Source organism: Amborella trichopoda, chromosome 3, assembly GCF_054954075.1.
Source record: "Amborella trichopoda isolate Santa Cruz 75 chromosome 3, AtrichopodaSantaCruz75HAP2 v2.0, whole genome shotgun sequence".
In the NCBI taxonomy this organism is placed as follows: domain Eukaryota; kingdom Viridiplantae; phylum Streptophyta; class Magnoliopsida; order Amborellales; family Amborellaceae; genus Amborella; species Amborella trichopoda.
The window spans coordinates 1,526,296-1,545,109 of record NC_142338.1 but is presented as its reverse complement, the minus strand read 5'-3'; the positions used below and the strand labels follow the sequence as shown (position 1 = coordinate 1,545,109).

General features: G+C 40.4%; 3 protein-coding genes across 7 annotated transcripts; 1 reads left to right on the top strand and 2 right to left on the bottom strand.

The window, feature by feature from the left end:
• Positions 1-223: 223 nt before the first annotated feature.
• Positions 224-1,574, top strand: LOC18439705 (vacuolar iron transporter homolog 2). Its single transcript, XM_020670753.2, has one exon. It carries the CDS (start codon positions 365-367, stop codon positions 1,259-1,261), a length of 897 nt encoding a protein of 298 aa, XP_020526412.1. The 5' UTR covers positions 224-364; the 3' UTR covers positions 1,262-1,574.
• LOC18439704 (DExH-box ATP-dependent RNA helicase DExH12) lies at positions 1,557-14,185 on the bottom strand. Of its 5 annotated transcripts, none has more exons than XR_966859.3 (7): positions 13,202-14,185; positions 12,988-13,070; positions 9,778-12,744; positions 7,523-7,912; positions 4,393-6,831; positions 2,573-3,451; positions 1,557-2,067 (listed from the first exon to the last, which is right to left on the bottom strand). XR_966859.3 is itself a non-coding variant. In XM_006849862.4 (6 exons), exons 3-6 carry the CDS (start codon positions 12,712-12,714, stop codon positions 2,702-2,704), a joined length of 6,516 nt encoding a protein of 2,171 aa, XP_006849925.1. In that variant the 5' UTR covers positions 12,715-12,744; positions 12,988-13,070; positions 13,202-14,185; the 3' UTR covers positions 2,497-2,701. The 5 variants fall into 5 exon arrangements, 2 of the variants coding, with proteins under 2 accessions (XP_006849925.1, XP_088718853.1); XR_966860.3 differs by having other exon boundaries at positions 12,988-13,013; positions 13,202-13,490; XR_002281927.2 differs by lacking the exon at positions 12,988-13,070 and having other exon boundaries at positions 13,202-13,445.
• On the bottom strand, positions 13,473-15,297 carry LOC148782671 (uncharacterized). The gene is made up of 5 exons (XM_088862577.1): positions 14,956-15,297; positions 14,672-14,841; positions 14,131-14,141; positions 13,738-13,994; positions 13,473-13,538 (listed from the first exon to the last, which is right to left on the bottom strand). The coding sequence occupies exons 1-5, from the start codon at positions 15,295-15,297 to the stop codon at positions 13,473-13,475; spliced, it is 846 nt and encodes a 281-aa protein (XP_088718703.1).
• Positions 15,298-18,814: the final 3,517 nt, after the last annotated feature.

Below are 18,814 nucleotides of genomic sequence, written 5' to 3'. Positions count from 1 at the left end.
GTCATCCATATATAGCTCACACTATGGGAGTGTGCTCCCCCACGGCAAGCCACACTCCTCATTCTCTCTTTGTTTCTTTATGGTGCAGTGTGGCCATTACGCACACAGCCACAGTTGCTAGCCTAAGACACCAAGCCACCAATCATAAGATTGGGGGCTCAAGACTAGGAGGTCAGGGTGACGAAGGTGCCACAACATGACATCTTGCGATTTCTACTGTAGATAAAAAAACACTCCATCTCCACTAAACTTCTCAAAAGAAGAAAAAAAAGATTCTAGTCTTTGAAATCGAAACATGCAGTCTCTACTTCCACTAGTCCTTTGCTAATTTGATAGGTTTTTGCTTGAGAGGCTCCGAGGCTATATGGCTCAAAGTCCGGCTCCTTGTGCTGACCATGCGACGCTCGATGTTGTCCAAGACGAGGGCCCTGACATGGGCCAAAGGTCTCAATGGCTTCGAGCAATGATCCTCGGAGCCAGTGATGGTCTAGTCTCAACAGCTTCACTCATGATCGGTATTGGAGCGGCGGTCGAGGAACACCGAGCCATGTTGCTCTCAGGCCTCGCAGGAGCTGTCGCGGGAGCATGTAGCATGGCGGTTGGAGAATTTGTGTCTGTGTCGACCCAACGAGATATAGAAATGGTGGCCTCCACATCCAAGCTCAAAGTAGTTAACCTCCAAACAGTCCACAACCTTCTTCAGGTCTTGAAATCGATCCCTGAGGACCAAGAGAAACACACAATTGACTTGGAGTCGCCAACAACTAGTGTTTTGGGGTGCTCCACTGACTCATTAAAGGGCACCGCAAAATTGGGGCCTTTAGCAGACAAGTCCCCGATACGAGAAGTTCCCAACGGAAAAATTCGTGTATCAGGGATGTCACCAATGAGATCTCCGATGATGAGGGCAATTGCCGAAAGCTCGATAAAAAGAATAGTTACTAGGGATTCACCCGAGAGAGAAGATCGAGTGAGGGCATTGCCTAACCCTTTTCAAGCTGCCAGTGCCTCCGCATTGGCCTTTCTGTGCGGATCAATTGCACCATTGGTCTCAAGTGTGTTCGTAGTTGGCTATGAGGCCAGGATCATGGTGCTTGCAGTGGTGAGCTCCATGGCACTAGTAGTGTTGGGAGGCGTTGGAGCTAGGCTTGGGGGCTCAAATGTGAGAGTTTCTGCCTTCAGGGCTCTTTTGGGTGGATGGCTGGCGATGCTTGTGACCTTTGGTATACTCAAGCCTTTTGAAAGAAAAGATAGGGAATAAGGTCTTAGTTTTATTATTTTTATTTTTTGCATTAAAAAATCTCTCTCCTCTTTCGCCATTTTCCTTCCCCTCTGCCTTCCCATGCGTTTTGACTAGAGAAAATGCAAGCCTAAGAGGAGCGGCTGATTGTTCAAAAGGGAGATGTGTAATAAGTACCACCCACTTTTTAATTTTCCACTCATTAGACGTCAAATTGGATGACTTAAAATGAATCATGAAGTTCAAGATTTTTTTTTTTTCGAACTTTGAGTCTATTCTATAACACTCTTACAATCACCCATTTGAAAATTTAAAGGACAAGAATGATTGTAACCTCCATATACAAAAAATAAATAATCTCTTTGTAGACAATCTCTATCTATATCTCTATGTTTTGATCCTTACATGTTTTTCATTCATCATTTCAAATTTGATGTAGACAATCTCTATCTATATTCCTATGTTTTGATCCTGGCATGTTTTTTATTCATCAATTCAAATTTGATGTGCATATATGTTTCGAACTTATGTAGGCATACTTTCCTTTTTTACAATAAGGATGCTTTCCTTCCATCAAGGGGGAGAGAGAGACCATACTTGACGTTAAAGGGCAAAAGAGCCAAGGCAAAATATTGCCTACTATGTCAGTCAGGTCCAAAATGTACAACACCAGCATATATTGCTGAGATAAAAGGTCTAGAGTTTTTTCTTACTTATAATCAGTACAAAGAAAGGCTCACCACATCCACCTTCAACATCATTTCACATTCACTTGTGCATGGTTTTCCAAGATGTAGCCTCTCTCATCCAGTTAGGATCAGGGCAGCCTACCAGACAACAAACAATCCTTAGCTGAAGTTATGGGAAAAATGAACTGGCAATTCATCCGGGACAAGCATTGATGCTATAGTGTGTGGGCACGTGCGTGAGAAAAAAGAGAGAGCGAGAGAGAGAGAGAGAGAGACTTTCTTAGTAGCAGTGACGGTGACGGTGACGGTGACGGTGACGGTGACGGTGGAGGTAGTGTGTGTGTGTAAGAGAGACTTGGCAGTAACATGAAACAGGGAACCAATTAAAGGATCATGGTCCACCAACACAACCAAACCAGAAACACAAAGAAAAGCTCACAACACGTTGATGTTTCTCCTAGGCAAGAAGGGCATTTAAATGTGCTCCCTAGGAAGAAAGTGAGCAAGAAAAGAAAGCAGAGACCAAAAAAACAAAATCCTAGTGTAGACCAAAAAAAAAACAGGAAGTGAACATAAAAGAAAGAAGCGATCTTTTATCTAATAAGCGTCAATGAAACAGGAAGTGAACATAAAAGAAAATTACCCGAAAAATGCCACCCTACTTTAAACAAAGCATCCACCCTGCACCCATGATCAGAGGATCAAGAGGCCCACCCTACTTTAAACAAAGCATCCACCCTGCACCCATGAACACATAATATCAAGAGGCCAGTCACTCATTTCCACCTCCATCCCCTTCCATTGCTTCCTTCACATCGATGGTAAAGTTATACTCTTGGTCACATCCAAGATAAGAGTCGCACATAAAATACAGTGTATACTCCTTCTTCCCCACCTCAGAAGGCGCCGGGAACTCAAGCTTCACCTTGGATTTCCTCTGCAAAGAAACCCTCTTAATGGCAAGCAACTGATTGAGCTTAAAATCCCCAACCACCAACCACCAACCTTCCTCCTTGGCCTTCGGGTATCTTGGGGCATCAACGGGCCCCACCTCCGACCTCCCCTCAAGGTCTCTCTCTAAAGTAACTTGAAGAATAACATTCTCTCCTGCTCCAGCAACCTCTCCTTCCAAAACTTCATAGGACATGTCTATGTTAGGAAACCGATTGCAATACTTGGCGATGTCTAAGAGTTGGGAATCCGACATTTGCAAGAGATCACGCCTCTCATCATCCTCCATTTCAAGGAGGTCAAATATGGTCTCGATGCTCTTGCCTGGGTTTTCTTTGCACTTTTTAGCAAGCTCCCTTGTGAAGTGGGGGAGTTGCAAGAGCACTGAGTCCTTGTCCCACATGCTTTGGGTCACCATTTGACTAAGCTCCATGGCCGAAAGAGCTAGTACCAGCCACCCATTGCTCGATATGACATCGACCATGGCTTGGAGGAGCCTGTTGGCTGATAGTAAAACCTCACGCTGGTCCGCTGCCAAGTTCCCTACCACCGTGTGCCTTGAAAAGTGGGCCTGTCATTAATAATTCAGTAAGGTTATTTATGATATTTTACTGTGCCTAATGAAATGATGGGTAGAGATGGAGAGAGTGGGAATGAAATGATGGGTAGAGATGAAGAGAGTGCAGTATGGTTATTTATGATATTTTACTGTGCCTAATGAAATGATGGGTAGAGATGAAGAGAGTGGGAGAGAAAGTGGGACCCAAGAGTACAAGACATGTGCCCCATGTCCATCACCCTCCATTTCATGCGATGGCCATGAGTGAATCGTCAAACCCAATGTGCCAGGACTTGCCTTGGCCAGGGGACCCACCCTAGACCAGCACAGGGCCAAAAAGCCCTTGAAAAAAAAAGTTTTTTAAAAAAATTAAGAAAAAACAACAAAAATATAAGCTAAATTCAAACCTGAAACAACTTCAAAAAGTTAAAACAAGTTTTAAAAAGTACAGAAAATTTGTATTTAAAGAACCCGATTTCCAGCTAGGGACAATTTAAAAAAATCTAAATAACAGACAAATATAAAATAGTGATTATGGCAAATTATACTCACCAATCTTTGCCAAATTTCCAAATCATGTAAGTAAAATTTCTACAACATATGTTGATTTCATACTGTTTTTTTTGGTTTTATGACAAGTTTTAAATGCTCCGAGTTGTACACAATCTTGGGGTACTAGGCCAAGTCCAAGTCGACTCGGCCGAGTCCTAGCACACTGGTCAAACAAATAGTACACCATTCCTTTAGCCATTTAAGTTGGAAGCCACCCATGATTTTCATAATCCACTCATTCAGTTGAAAACAGTGGATGGCCATATTGAAAATTCCAAAGGTTAGCATCATCACCATATTTTGAGACAAAAAACAGGTGACTTACTAAAAATGTCAGTGCTCAAAGTAAACCCCCTCATATCCCAAGGGCATTTAAGAGGGGCATTTTAGTTGCTGCATACCTGTAACAAAGCATTTGCCTTCAAATGAGGGTCAGTGTACCGTGGCTTCTCAACTGAGAACCTTTGATGGTTGATGAGCTTCCTTATCATTTCCTCCTCGCCTGGTCGTATTGGAAGATCAGCATACTCAGAAGCTGAAGCCAATATTTCAATAAGCCCCTTAAGCTTCGTCTTCGCTGTGAGCAAAGAACTGAATCTCTCTATGGTGGTGTAGCTTATATAGTAGTAAGAAGCTATCATGCCGAGGTTCAATGGGGAGAGGTCCATGTCCTCCTCTATTGCCACACACTTGCTCGCTTCCAAGTTTGAAAGAGTATTCTCTACAAGTTCTGAAAGGTGGTCTGAGAGGTGCCTGTGGCTCACCCCTTGAAGGTTATAATAATTTGGGTTCTGAGAGAGCCTCCTATACATGAAGGTCCAAGTGAGATAATCAACTGCATCTTGCTTGCTCTCGATGATCCCAACCACCACCTCGGCATTAAGATTATCGTGCAGAAAGTGCTGCAAATGGCTCTCCACAGGAAACGACTCATAAACAAACTTCTTATAATATTCCTTTCGTGGAGCATGGCATAAGATCACGCACTTGCCGGAGTTATCTTGGAGTGGCCTACTGGCATGACCCATCATTTGTAAGAGGTCAGTGATGGGGTAATCAGTGTGCGCATTTTCTCGGCCATCATAGTATTGGGTTCCCATAACCACAACCAAATGGGCCAATAATGGGGTCCCCCAACACATGGAGCTGCTTGATACACAAACTTGGATGCAACCTGCACTGAAGAGGTGCGATACCACGTCTTGGTCTATGCTACTCAACCCCTCATGTATATAACCTACCCCATGTCTGAGGGCAGCACTTAAGGCCGGCTCGCTAACCCTAGAAATGAAGGGCTCCAAGACTTCTTCAGGTTGGAGCAAGAAGGATGACTTCTCTCCACTCTCTGCATTAGCATACGTGACCAAGTCAAGGGCGGTTAGCCTGGCATGCTTCCTTGTGGGAACGTAAACAAGAGCGGGCTTCCCCACCTTTGCATGTTGAACTACGGCAGTGTATGTGGGCTTTGTCATGGCTTGCATTCGAGCTTCAAAATTGGCTATGTCTATCCCTTGAATGTGGATCTCAAGGGGCACAGGGCGAACACCAGGTGGGAAGTTAAAAAGGCCATGAGAGGTGGCTCCAATCCATTCTCCAAGATCCTTCGCATTTGCTAGAGAGGTAGAGAGAGCTACTATTCGAATCTTATTCTCAACTTGGCTCGAAATATACCTCATTCTTGAGACGATAACCTCCAAAACTGGTCCCCCTTGACCACCGATCAGGTGGAGCTCGTCAACTATAAAGAGGCTCACCTGTTGAACATGCTTCCGCTGTTTCCATCTACGAGAAAGGGCATCCCATTTCTCAGGTGTGCCGATAATTACTTGGGCTTTTTCCAAGAGCTTGAGATCGGTTGCCGTCTCCCCAGTGAGCTCGACCACTCTCAATCCCAAGCCTTTTCCAAACTTTTGCTCCCAATCCCTATATCTTTCCTTGGCAAGAGCTTCAATTGGGGCTATATAAACAACTCTCATAATGCTATCAGGGCCTTTCTGATGGTTCCTCAACAGAGCAAATTCTGCACATATGGTCTTCCCACTACCTGTGGGTGCTGCAACCAAAACATTGTCATCTGAGTTGTAAAGAACAGTGAACACTTGAGTTTGGATGGGGTTAAAATGCTTGAAATCTTGATAAAGAGCTTCACAAGAGGGGTTTCTCAATGCAGTCACAGGAAGAGGTTGCAGGTCCAAAAGCTCGGTTGGTGGGGGGTATTTTTCCGGTAAAATAAGGTGCCTGAAAGAAACAGGCAATACAGTCTGAGAACCCAACCACTTATCTGAGACAACACGAATAAAGTACTGCGGAGGAAGGGGCTCATAGATTGGGACTGTGAAATTCAACGTGTGGTCTTCATCAATGTATTGCATCTTTTGCATGAAGTACTCATGGTGGAGTATGTATTCTCCATCATTGTCCTCAACAATTACCCAAAAGGGTTCGACATAGCCATGGACCTTCTCGTCCCATTGGAAATCAGGGGTTATTGTGAGTTCAACCCTCAGAACAGTGCGTGTAATGGGCTGGACATTGGCTGCTAAGTTTAGCTTTGGGAACTGATGTATGAATTTGTGAAGAGTTTTGCCCATCTTTGGAAATCGAATAAGCTCCCCAATCTCTTGAGAAGAGAGGTCATAGTACCGCTCCCAGGCTAGATCCTTCTTCTCAATCTTCATCAGGATGTCATTTGGTATACCCTTAAACTGCCTTAGGGGTGTCTGGACACTCCACATGCGCTTTCCAACCATCTTGCACAAGTTCAGAGCCTTCTCAGCCAGTTGGGCCCATCCCCTTTTTAGCACAATCTCAAAAAGTGCACGTAATAGCCGCCCTGCGCTCTGCATGAGACAACAATCCACAATCAGAAAAGCTGAATTATTTCAATCTCTTCATCTTATTACAAATAAAAATAAAGACCAAAGCAATGGAAAACCATGAAAGTGCCATGTTCTAAATATATCACTAAAACTGCAACGAATTCTGAAATGGAAAAAAGCCCTTGCTAGTTTGGATGAACTCAAAACATTTTCTGATCCTCCAAAGCTCAATACCACAAACTTCAAAATAATGACTCAGATTTACAGCATAGATGGAATGCTTTTAACACTCTTGAAATTTTATTACATTAGCATTGAGTTTTGCGAGGCACACTCACCATTTTTCTTCAAGTCAAATATAGAAAAGAAAATTCCATTATACAGAGATTTCCATTATTCAGCAGCAGGCTGGGGATCATTTCTTTCTATGAAGTGCAAGGCCCTTGGGTCTATCAGCCATCCTAGATCTTGGATTTGGTATTATAAAAAATTTTAGACTTTCCAAGAACTGGAGGCAGTTTTCTATTTTCTAAGAATCAAAACCATTTATAGTTAACTTCCCTTCAAAAAAAAAGAATCAAAAGCATTTTTGTGTTTACATTTTGAAACTGGATGCGGTTGCATAGTTCACACATGAATCCAAATTCATAGTCTAATTGTTATATAGAAACGAACTAAACGGAATCCATAATCTAAAGCCTTCCCAAAATACCTGAGTAATATACACCATATCAGAAGCCAGAGAAAGTCCTTCGAGCTTTAGCTGCGAAATATATGCCTGGAGCAGAACATTGATCTTTGCACAGGGTTCTTCCAAACTCTCCTTTACAGGTATAGGCACACGATCCAGGAGCTTTGCAAGCTCCATCTTCTCATCTTGCCTCACAGTAACATATTTAAATTCTTCACTTAGGGAAAACAACCGACAGAGTTCAATGTCACCCATTGTTGGCTTCAAATGTTCATTATATGTAGATATTGTTCCATGAGATATATAATAGTAACTAGCAATACGACCCAAATCTGTCACCTGAAAGTACCCACTCTTCCTATCATATTTGACCAAATTATTTTTGTCAAGGATAGTTGCAGCAGAATGAACCTGGAGAAACAAGATAAAGAAGTCAATAAATTAAGTAAGACATGATACTGACCTTCATCACATTCTATAAGTTCTACAAAAATGTCAAAACCTAATAAGGATGCTAACAAGATCCAAGACAGAGCAGCCCACAGGTAAAAGGCCCAGCAAAAGAGAAAGGAACATTATACTGAAGAGCCAAAATATTGTAATCAAACAAACAAACCATAGGAAAAATCCCGAAGCATACAAGAGATAAAAGAAATATTCAATTAACTGCCAACACTTACAACAACTTTAGATGTACTCTTGCCAACAATAATAGCCACCCACATCAGGAAAGAACATGAATGCTATATCTCACTTCTTGCATAGTAGGCACATGATTCTAAGCTTCTAACAAACAAGAGATGAGTCAAATATCTTTTTCTATAGCCGATCTGTCAGACTTATCTTTTGATGGACCAAAATAAATAAAACCCGGTTACTACAAATTACCATAAATAAAATATAATTAATGTAAGGTCGCAAATTCTTCAATTTCATGCTTTCTTATACAAAAAGGACACCTGAACTAACATAATATTGCCAAACAAGGTGGTGCTTTGGCTAGACTCACAATACTTTTAAAAGAGGGTAAGAAAAACTTGCCAAGGAAGAGCAAATTTGAATCAATACACTTCAGTGAAATTTTCTAGTTGATGATTAAAAAAGGAAGAAAAGGAAAAACTTTATCTCTAACATCTTTCCAACGGTAAGGACAACTCCTCAGCTCCACCACCATTATAGTAGCTCCACCACCATTATAGTTCTAACTCGTGCTGTTTACCTCTCTTCAGCTTTTCTATCTGTGTTACTACGCCATGCATGGTTCTAGATAAGTCTACCTGGATGCGAATATCAAATTTGATTTCAAGAGTCATAAATGGACTAAAATGCTTCTTGTCCGCACAATTCATTGAGATGTTATACAACAGTGCTTGTCTACCAGTGTTATGTACAGCCAACACACACCAGCCTACAATATATTTTAGGGAAAATTTCGTATAGAATGCTAATTTCCTTGTATTATTTCACGGTAGACCCTTCTTCTATTTTTCTCTCAAGTGACATAAGCAAACCCCTAAAGATTTCACCATACCCCCCTCATCACTTATCTCCCTCTTTTATTAACTTTTGATCATAAAAATTAGCCCCACCAAATCTTTTTATACCATTTTAACCCAAAAACTCTTTTAATAGGTGGAAAGGAAAAATGAGGGTTACAAAAAATTTGGGATGAAATAGTATAAAAAGATTTGTTGGGGCTAATTTTTATTGTCAAAAGTCAATAAAAGAGGGAGATAAGAGATGAGGGGGTACGGTGAAATCCATAGAGATTTTCCTTATGCCGTTTGAAAGAAAAACTGAAAGAAGATCTACCATGACATAATACGAAGAATTAGGGTTCTATACAAAATTTTCCCTATATTTTATTGCTTATACAAAAATAGTGAAGTATTGCAATGGAATTTGACCCCAAATGACAGGACTAGAAAGAGCTCCACATTTTGGGCTATACAGGCTTGAGTTCAAGTGTTCAACTCAACATCCCCTTACATTATCACTTGCATTCCACCAGTAGTTTTTATGCAGCACAGTAAGTTTCAAACTTTAGCATAAGAATGAATATTAAATAGCAAGAATTGCCCAGAAGTCAACATCAAGAAAAAGGAATGCAACAACGTGATGGCACAAGAAACGTAATCAATATAACAATAAAAACATAAATTAGGAAAAAAAAATATTGCATTGGTTTTAACAGAAAGAAGATATGAACACACAGATGTTAGTAAATAGATGAAAATGATCAAACTTCAAAAGAATAAACAAGGATTAGTTGTTACCAAGTCAGCCCGTCGCTCCTCCAAGGTTTTATCTTTTTCTATTGCATCAGTCGTCAAGCCATAAAGAACTGGATTCCGAAGCATACGGATATACAAATATGTATACCCAAGCCAAGTGCACGCCTCCCTTGCATTCTGAACAGTCCCAAGAACAATCTCAGCATTCAGCTGATCAGCCAGCTTGGACACAAACTGACTCTCAATGGGCAATTGCTCGTTCATTAGAGAGAGATAATATTGCAGCTCACTGTGCCCAGTCAAGATTATCCCCTCTCCATAAGTATCATACTGGGGCCTTCCAGCTCGACCAAGCATTTGCATAACATCCAATGGGCTCAGCTCAGTCCATATTCCTTTCTCAGGGTTATAAATTTGGGTACCCTTTATAATCACTGTATGAGCAGGCAAATTCACCCCCCATGCAAGAGTAGCAGTTGAAACCAAAACTTGAATATGGCTATCAGAGAATAGTTCCTCAACAAGTGTACGATCAGCCCTGGTCATACCGGCATGATGAATGGCAAACCCATAGGGCAAAAGGTCTTTGAGTTCAGTGCTCTTAACATTTTCAGCTTCACTCTGAAGAATCTCACGACTTACACTATCTTCCTTTAGGAAACGACCCAATGTGTCGTTCGCTAATGCTGTATCTCTTATGGCTCGAGCAGTTTTCGCTGTTTCTTTCCTTGAATGGACAAAAACCAGAACCTGGTGCTTCCCAGCAATAGCCTCAACCTTCTTGTAACATATATCATTCATCAACTGGAACCTTTGGAGGGGCTTCTTCACTGTAATACCAATATATTGTTGGGCAAGGGGGCAAGGCCTATAGCTATTGTCAAAGTGAAATAGCCCTTTATCCTTATCAACCCGTAAAAACAAAGCTACATCCTGGTAATTAGGAAGAGTTGCAGAGAGACCCACAAGCCGTATGTGCTCCTTTGTGGTCTCGATTTGTCTAACAGTTCTGGAAACAATGCTTTCGAGCACAGGCCCCCTGTTATCATGGAGAAGGTGAATCTCATCAACTATAAGCAGTTTAACGAGTTGGGTGTACGTACGGTCGCCTGATTTCCTTGTTATAATATCCCACTTCTCTGGGGTCGTAACAATTATTTGTGTCTCTTCGATTTGTTGGCGAGAGAGTGTCTGGTCACCTGTAAGCTCCTTAACTGAGACCCCATAGGCCTGTAACCTTTTCGACAAGTTTCCAACCACCTCTGCAACCAAAGCTTTCATTGGAGCCACATAGACAATCTTGTAACTGCTGTTGTCAAAAGACCCATCAGCATTGCGGTGCAAACCAAGTTGTTGAAGTATAGTGAGCATGGCGACATTGGTCTTTCCAGCCCCTGTAGGGGCACACAAGAGGATATTCTCAGGGGTAAAAAGGGCAGTTTCATAGACCCGGCTTTGCACCCGATTGAGTTGCTTCATTTCACTGAAAGCTGGTTGAGCCCATTCCGGTAAAACTGCTATCTTTATCAATTCTTCACCCGGAGCCATGGGTTTTGGCTTCAAGGCTGGTACATGCACCTCCTCATAACCTTTTTTTGGGGTACGATAAGAACCAGGGGGGAGCTCACATTTCTTGTTTGCCATTAGAAGCCCACCTTTTTGAAATGCAAGGATTTCTAAATCGAGCAAGTGCCTTTGCCCTTTCAACCAGCTATTCTCCACTGGAAAGCCATCTCTCTCAAGCCTTCTCTCTCTATCACCATCATCTTTCAACCTTCGAGCTTCATCCCTAATGCTCTTCTCAAGATTCTTTTGCCGCTCCTTAGCGGTTGCCCTAGTAGCATGGAGCTGCTCCAATATTGCAACTAGTCCAGGGCCCCCATCCATCATCTCCTCCTCAATTGATTTCCTCTGTTTTTGGTCCTCTGCCCTAGCCAAACGGGTGCACCAAACCACTTTAAGCCTATTCCTCAACAACAACTTTATAAGATCGAATTTGTCATAATCCAATAGCATAACAAGCCTATTCTCGACGTCTCTATCATCGCCTTCAGCCAATATTTTCAAGACCTCTTCAGCGAGCTTCTGGCTGTGCTGGGGATCGATATCTGTATAAGCTTGGGTGATCTTCCTTTGAAGCCAGTAAGCATCAATATCCTGAACATTCAAGCCTTCATCTGCTTCCTCTACATCATCATCATCTAAGCCACCCATTTGCATAGCTGAGGTATCCTTAGCATTTTCCCCATCATCTTCCTCATCGTTATCAGTTTCCTCCTGAACTTGATCCAAATCACTTTCTTCTTCTTCTTCATCCTCTTCAAATTCAACAGCCACCCCAATATCATCGTCCAAAGCCTCTCCATCTCCACTTGAACCAAGCCCAGTTTCAACCCCATCATGATAATCAGTGATCAATTTCCCCACTGAAACCAAATTCGTAAAAAGTTGGGGCGTTATGGGGTTCAAAAGCTTTTCAATCTCCTTCTTCTTATCTGGGTCTTTGATTTTCTCATTCTTGAGGACTGATAAGACCTCATCAGCTGCTCCTCTAAGAATATCTTGGGGTTGGCCCCCAAATTGTTGCTGAATTAAGCTAAGTAAGATCTCATAAGCAGCTCTTGTATCCTTGGTTTTGGGTTGGTAGACTCCATCCTCCGATATAGAGAGAACGCTCTCTTCTTCAAGTCTCCTTCTTTTGGGGTCTCTTCTCTGAGTCTCTGGAACCAGAGGGGGCTCCCGATCCTTCTTTTTCTTTGACTTCTTGAGCTTCTCTTCGAGCTCAGGTGGCTTTCCTCGAGCTGCTCTATCACCAAAAGTTTTCGGGTCAATCTTTCCATAAAGAGACTCCGGTTCACCAGTCGGTTCATGAGTGTCTCTTGGCCTGTTATCCGTTGTTAAAACCAGGCTTGAATTTGCTCTGTACTCATATTGCTTGAACCTAGCATGGGCTTCAGCTCCTCCCCCCAGATGAGCCATTGTAGGATAGGAAAAACCCTAATCCCAGTTCTACAAAGGAAATAAATGATCCAGATGAGGAAAAGTTAAACCAAGAAGAAAAAAAAAGCAACCCTAACCCCCCAGCCTTAGTTCAAACAAAATGCTGGAATTGCAGAGAAGAGGAAAATGACATTACAGAAGTAGAAGAAGGAAAACAGGAGGCTAAAAACCCTAACCCTAGCTCTCAAATAAAGGAATCGTATTACAAGGAAAGATGAAGGAAAAGTGAAATCAAACGATTGAGTTCATCACCTGAGCTTGAGTTAGAAATAGAATCCCTGCGAATATAAGGAACACACGTGATTTGGACCAGTTTTAGAGATGGAAGAAACAGGCTGCACATTTAGAGAGAGAAAATATGAAAAATGGAACTTATACAAAGAGAGAGGAAGAAGGAGAAGCAGCAGTTTTGAGACAAAGAAAAATAATAAATTTAGTGAGAGAAGAAATTGAGAGAAAGACTTACAAATTAGGGTTTTCAGTGAGAGAAGTTTTGCCTTCTCTTTCCCACCTTTGGGACTGGTTCGTTTTCCTGCTCCTCAAGCGCAGGTGATACGTACATAGAATCAGTGAAATATTGACTAAAATGCGGCTATAATTTCCGGCCGATGAGGTTACAAACCGAATCAGAAATATGGAAAAACTACAAATAACCCCATGCTTAGTCTTTCCATGGGTTACGCAAAATATAGTTTTTTAGCAAATACCCCTTCAACTAAAAAAAAAAAAAAAATAGTCTACACTACCATTCCCACTTCTCTCTTTCCCGCAAAAAGGCCATAGATGATTATCAATTTTCCCATCTAATTTGCATATCAAACTGATATTGAATAACACTTTACCTCTTTTAATCAAATTATCTAATGTTAATGTTTTGTTAAGGGCGGCTAACCAAAGAAATGCTTGCACCTTGTGAGGAACATGCCATTTCCAAATTATAGCCACTTGACGTAAAGACCATCGCCATATGTTATGAAAGAAAATACTATAGCAGGATTTCACCGAGAATAGGCCATCACTCTCGAATTCCCATATGAGCTCATCCGAAGACCCCTCGGATATATAGACCGGCTCCAAAATCTGCAATAACTGTAACAACTGATGAAAAATGAGACTAGACAGTCTCTCATAAGGAAAAGGAATATTCCATGCCACACTGGAACCTCTGGATTCAATCAGCTCCCCAACCTTGGCATCAAGGTAGAGCACCTTTACAAACAACTTAGGACAATAGACCTTCAGGAACATCTCCCAACCATCTGTGATGCCAAAGAGAAATAGAAAAGCTATTTCCAATCAACCACCGGAAATGAGCTGCTATCATAAGTCGGCATCTAGAAATGGGCTTCCACAAGAAAGAACCCTCATTAGAACGGCTGCCTCCAATCCACAGACCATTCCTATCCCTGTCATATTTAGAAGTTAGAACCTCACACTACAGTTGATCAGTACAATAGAAACTGCGCCACCACCATTTGGCAAGTAAACCTTCAATCATAAATTTCAGTTTTTGGATACCCAAACTACCTTCATTCCTAGGGATACAAACTCTGTCCCATCTCAACAAATGGTACTTAGGCTCCTGACCGAAAGATCCCCACAAAAAGTTGCACATCATTCTTTTAATTTTGTTGATAACCGAAGCCGGCATAAGAAGAAGTGACATGAGATAAATGGGTAAATTCGTTAAACAGGAGAGAAGCAAAGCAATCCTACCACCTAGAGAAAGGGTTTTCAATTTCCATAGATCCAATTTAACTTACACTCTTTGAACCACATAATCCCATATTGAAATTGGGGGCCTAGAATCAGAGATAGCGATACCCAAGAAGGAAAAAGGGAAGGACCAAATTGAACATCGTAGATGATAGGCCAAAGAATGGCAAAGGTCAGGGTGACAGTTGACTCCAATTAAAGAAGTCTTTTGGAAATTAACCTTGAACCTAGAGCTAACTCCCAACAATCTAGAAAGCAAGCAATATTAGCAATTTGGACTAAAGAAGCGTCACAAAAAATTAAGGCATCATCTGCATATTGGAGGTGAGAGACTCTCGGGCCCGAATCAGCAATCGAAAAGCCAAAGAACCTAACACGAGCTTCCACATTCTGTAATAATAGACTGAAACACTCAGCATAAATAGAGATCAGAAAGGGAGATAGAGGATCCCCTTAACAAAGACCCCTAGTGGCTCTGAAGAAGCTAGAAAGGCTGCCTTTAACAAGAACTGAGAAATGGGTGGAGGATAGGCAACCATAAATCCAATTCCTGCATTTTTCCCCAAAGCCCATGTTTTTGTGAATGCACTCTTGAGCCACCAAAATACTATCAGTTATTTGGCGGTTTTGAATGAAGGCAGATTGATTGGGGGAAATAATGCTTGGGAGAACAATCTTCAGCCTTTCAGTTAAAACCTTTGCCACAATCTTATAAAGACTAGAAAGCAAATTGATGGGTCTAATATCGAACAATTCGGCACTCACAGATCTCTTTGGAATAAGGGCAATGTAAGTGGTATTAACCCCTTTGAAAATAGCTCCCCTTGACATAAACTCCTTAACCATCTCCAGGAGTTCAAACTTAACCAAACTCCAAAATTTATGAATGAAGTACAAGGGGAAAGCATCCGGCCCTGGGGCCTTATCTCCTGGTAAGACAAAGACAGCCCTTTTGAGCCCTTACATGGAGATATCACACTCCAAAGAAGGGCGCAATTCTACATAAAGAGATTTAAAAGGCAATCTAGACAAGTTAGGAATGAATCTTACCTCAGCAGAGAAGGCCTTCTTGAAATGGTCAACAATAGCTTCTCCCCACACTTCACTATTGTCGGTATCAACAATCGGGATGCTCAGTCCAGAGATATCGTTTTGCTTTCTTCTCGTGCTAGCAATAGCCGAGCTACTCTGGAGACTCTCAAACTTGTCCAACTAAGCTCACCTTTGATGGTTACTCATTGGGTAACCCGGAGCCAACATGAATAGGGGTATCATACGAGACAAGGATGGGTAAACTCTTGTTTCCTTCTCCAAGTCTATCAGCACTATTGATTCCACGTAGAGGAGGCTGTTGTACCCCTTGAAGGCCTAAGGAACATCAATCCCACTTGGACTCGCACATGCCTTTGACGAGATTTTCTGCACCTATGCTTATCTCATGGGACATATTTGGCACTAGGCCAAGGCCACAACCCACGCACCTAGGTTGCGGGCTAAATATTATTTAAAAACAAATGATTAGAAAGTATTGTGTTTGATTTTTTGAAAGGTGACGTTCATATAAGGTGGGAACTTTATAATATTGAAGTAAGGTGCACCTCAAAACTATGCCAAAAAGATGCAGCTTTAATGTTGAAAAGCTTTATAATAAGACAAAAATCTACTTTCACCTTAATTATTTATTTAGAGCTTCAAAAAATAAAAAATTGAGCAGATCTATAAATAACTAGATGGTCCAGATAATATATTCAAAGATGCACTATTTTCACAACTTGGAATTTTTTTTTTTTTTCACAATATCCGTAATCTCAAGTTTAAGATGATCAATTTGATGGTGTTTCAGCATCAAAACAATATTTTGTAATGGATTTTGGAGGTGCTCTCTATTGCCTTTATTGTTTTGGATTTTGGAGGTACTTTCTCTATTGCCTCTATGCTTTTGCGTTTTAGAGGTAGTTGTCCCGGTTAGTCCTGAACCCTTTCCATAGGCCTATCAGGGCTGAGCCAAGCTAAGCCAAATAAAATAAAATAAAATAAAAGATAGAAACAAAGAAAAGTGAAGGGGGCTACGGCCCGGGCGTGAACTTACACTTGAACCACATTTTGTTCATTTATAAGTAGAACTTGAATAATATGGATCTAATATTTAATATAGTTATTTCTACGTAAGTATCGTAATAAATTGATGAAAATTATCATTTATTTATCTCTGTTTGATTTGAAAATTATAGTAAATTATAGGTTTTGGCAAATTTGAATCGAGTTGGGATATTTATTTTTTTGAGTTTTTTATTATTTAAATTTTCTCTCTCTACATTATTGTTGTCAAATATAATAGAATGATTTATTGGATGAGGATTCCATTTAATAGTCAATCAAGCAGCTTAGACTCCAAATGTTCCCACGTCAGAAAAGATCTCTATTGTGTATAGAAAGAGAGGAGATACGTGACATCGTAGTTAGAGAGAGAGTTTGTGATCTCTATTGCGTATAGAGAGAGAGAAAAGAGACACATGGTAGTTAGAAAACAACGGGAAGTTTTCTATGATTTTCCTACATCATACAAGTTCTATCCTCCTTTTATTCAACCGTCTATTCTGAATGAGGGTTAAGATTGTCCCAATCACAATGTCATGTCTCTGCACTATTTTATTTTTAATTTTTTTTTTGTAAATTATTTTGATACCAAATTTTGGATGTCCATTTTTCTATTAAACTCACATTAGTGAAAAATATATAAAAATATTTTCAATAAAATAACATGATCAAAATACCCCTGAAAACTTCAAGGGGTCTTTTGATCATTATATTTTATCGAAAAATTATTTTTAATATTTTTTTATAGGTGACTCTCAATGAGAAGATGACACATACTAAATTTCATATTCATACAATTTGTATAAAAAAAAACTAAAAATAAAATACTTTGAGACATCGGATCTAATATCAAATGGCGAGCGACTCTCTTTATCAAACTTGGATGGCTGGATGGTAAGGGGAGGATAGAACTTCTATGCTGTAGGGGAAACATAGAAACCTTTCCCAAAAAACAATAGATGTAGTTACATAGATGAGTTAGTAACTAAAAAGGCATAATTAGAAAAAGAGCATAATTAGAAATAAATGACGCATATGTATATATCTCTATGAACTAATAGATGGGATCAAGTTGGAATATGAATGACGAGTAAATAGCCCTACGAACCTAAATAGCCCTACGAACCAATAGATCGGATCGAGTTGGAAAATGAAAAGATTTGTACAAATTATACGTTCTTTGTTCGACTCTTAGAGGTGTTTTAGAAACGTCTGCAAACGAGTAAATAGATCAGATCGAGTAGCTCTATTAACGAATGGATCGGATCGAGTTGGAGAATGTGTGGGACACCTGTGACTCAATTAAGGAAGGATGTTGACAATCTCTCGACTCTTAGAGGTGTTTTAGAAACGTTTGCAAACGAGTAAATAGATCAGATCGAGTAGCTCTATTAACGAATGGATCGAATCGAGTTGGAGAATGTGTGGGACACCTGTGACTCAATTAAGGAAGGATGTTGACAATCTCTCGACTCTTAGAGGTGTTTTAGAAACGTTTGCAAACGAGTAAATAGATCAGATCGAGTAGCTCTATTAACGAATGGATCGGATCGAGTTGGAGAATGTGTGGGACACCTGTGACTCAATTAAAGAAGGATGTTGACAATCTCTAATATGCGCTAGGTCGGATGCAAGTCCTCACAATTTCTTCCGTTGCTACAGGTTTACCCATCCTATATGTCAGGGCCAATAAAGAAGGGGAATTGTTGCTATACTTCCCTTACAAGATCTATGATTCCCTTACTATCCAAGTGTCCAATTTTGATCAAGCTTCACCGTTTGATCCTAGATCCGACATTTGAAAGTATTTTATTTTTAGTTTTTTTTGTACAAATTGTATGAATATGAAATTTGGTACGTGCCATATTTTCATTGGGGTGCACCTATAAAAAAATATTAAAAATATTTTTTTCATAAAATATAATAACCAAAATACCCCTTAAATCTTTTAGGGGTATTTTGGTCATTTTATTTTATTAAAAATATTTGTTTTTTATTTTCGCTAGTGCGAGTTCAGTAGAGGATTGGATGTACAAAATTTGGTGTCAAAATAGTTTATAAAAAAAATAAAAAAATAAAATAGTGCAGAGACGTGACATTGTGATTGGGACAATCTTACTTGTCCATTCAGAATGAATGGGTTGGTTAACTGGAAGTATATAAGTTTTATATTGTAGAAGAAGCATAAAAAGTTTGCCCACAAAGAAAATAACAATTGTTTCATGCCAGCTTGATCGCATTTGCATAATATGCAATCTACAGGTGT